This window comes from Eurypyga helias, unplaced genomic scaffold, assembly GCF_000690775.1.
Source record: "Eurypyga helias isolate BGI_N326 unplaced genomic scaffold, ASM69077v1 scaffold27950, whole genome shotgun sequence".
Taxonomy (NCBI): Eukaryota; Metazoa; Chordata; class Aves; order Eurypygiformes; family Eurypygidae; genus Eurypyga; species Eurypyga helias.
This window is the reverse complement of record NW_010228083.1, coordinates 4,192-5,909: the sequence shown is the minus strand read 5'-3', so window position 1 is coordinate 5,909 and position 1,718 is coordinate 4,192. Positions and strand designations below refer to the sequence as shown.

The following is a 1,718-nucleotide window of genomic DNA, read 5'->3' as shown; positions in this document are numbered from 1 at the left end:
AAGAGTGGGATGCTGCCATGCTCAGCCTCCCAGCTCCAGCCATTCCACAGTCCCTGCCGGCACCGTCCCCCGGGCACTGCTTGGATCAGGGCCACCCCAGTCCCAGCTCCTTTGCTCTGCTGTCCCCCCTGGGCAGCCAAGGAGGCTCTAGTCTGTAGATCCGGGGTGCTCAGTCACACACACAGCAGAATTTTGAGGGCAGCGACGCTTCTTGAGCACCACTTTGTAAAGGAACGGCCACGTGCAGGAAGCACCAAGCAGGGAAACTAAAGGCCCAGGGAATAGCATGGCTGCAGCCAGAGCTGTATTTGTTGATGCTTCTTTTCTTTTAAATCTAGGTATTTCTGGAAAGGGGAACTGGAAGAATCCACCGAAATACTGCTGGTAAGTGACAATTCCCTCCATCACAAAAATCCCTGTCCCAGACAACCCCAGCCAGAAGGGACCTCAGGGTGGTTTGGGGAGGGCGGCACCAACCTGTCCGAGATGTGGGACAGCACCCAGGGACCCCAAGCACCCAACTACAGGCATGGCAGTGGCGGCTGGGGGTGGGCAGCACGGCTCAGCCCCTCATCCTGCCACCACAGGGGACATCCCCACGGAATAGCTCCTATCGCACCACAGGACACCAGCCGTGCAGGATGGGTGCAGCGGAACTGTGCATGCAGGATTGCTCCATCCCCTTTACTTCTCTCTTGGATTTTGGTTGGATTTGTTTTTTTTTTTTTTTTACTCTCCACAGCTAGTGAAAACAAGGACATCCAAAATAGGTGAACTGTCCAACTACGTCAGGTGAGGTTCTGGCTCTGCGGGAGCACGGGGTTTCCAGTCCAAGGTAGGCTGCCATCTCCTGCTCAGGCTTTGCGAATCAGATTTCTTGAGCTCCTTCCCACCCAGGGTGGGGTCTGAGTGCTCCTGATGCACCTTGTAAGCCAGAAAATCCCAGACATCACATCAGCAAAAAAACCCCAAGGCTGGCAGGAATATCAACTGTTGGGCTTCAGCCAGCCCCTCCATACTGGGAACAAGGATTCTCCTTCTCCCAACACCCAGGTTATTCCCTGGCTGGCTCCTGGCAGGCTTTCCTGTGTTTCCCAAGCACTAAGTGGTGAGCACAGCCAGCTTTGGGCCAGGGCTTCTGGCACTCAGCTGCTGGCTATGGTGAACCCCAAATTCAAAGCAAAATTCTCAGATGGCAAAAAGGAGATGCGGGTGCTTTGAAGTCGGTGGAGAGCAGGGGGCAGAGCTGGCGCGCACGGCTGGGAGCGGAGCCCTCCGCTTCCTGCGGGTGGGAGCGGATCTGCTCTGCTGCAGCTGACCGTGACAGTTCCTCTGCATCTGTTTCCACTTTAGATCCATCCATCCCTTTGAAATTCCCGAAATCATCAGCCTGCCTATTGACCAAGGAAACCCTCTCTACCTCAAATGGATAGAGGAAAGTGTCCCACGGGACTAACTGAACAGTGCAGGGAGCATCTTGATTTTGGGGAGACCAGGAGCAATGTGCCGAGCTGCGCTGGTCCCCCTGCACGAGCAGGAGCTAGACACACACCAGGAGGCAGCTTGTATCTTCATGGATTTGCTGTAACACAGAAGCTTGGGATCGGGAATTTCATTTGCACTCCAAACATCTCCTCCTCGGCCTGACCCTGTGTTCCAGGGAGCACTGAGCAGCCTGGAGACGGCAGAGGCCAAACTGAGGAAGGGTTCCATGCACC

General features: G+C 55.4%; 1 protein-coding gene across 1 annotated transcript in view; it reads left to right on the top strand.

The window, feature by feature from the left end:
* The window catches only part of CUTA (cutA divalent cation tolerance homolog (E. coli)), a 5,887-nt gene extending 4,431 nt beyond the window's left edge, over window positions 1-1,456 (top strand). Inside the window, exons 3-5 of the mRNA XM_010158430.1 lie at window positions 339-384; window positions 743-792; window positions 1,354-1,456. Coding sequence (XP_010156732.1) covers window positions 339-384; window positions 743-792; window positions 1,354-1,456 — 199 coding nt within the window. The remainder of the gene's footprint in view (window positions 1-338; window positions 385-742; window positions 793-1,353) is intronic.
* The last annotated feature ends 262 nt before the right edge of the window (window positions 1,457-1,718 follow it).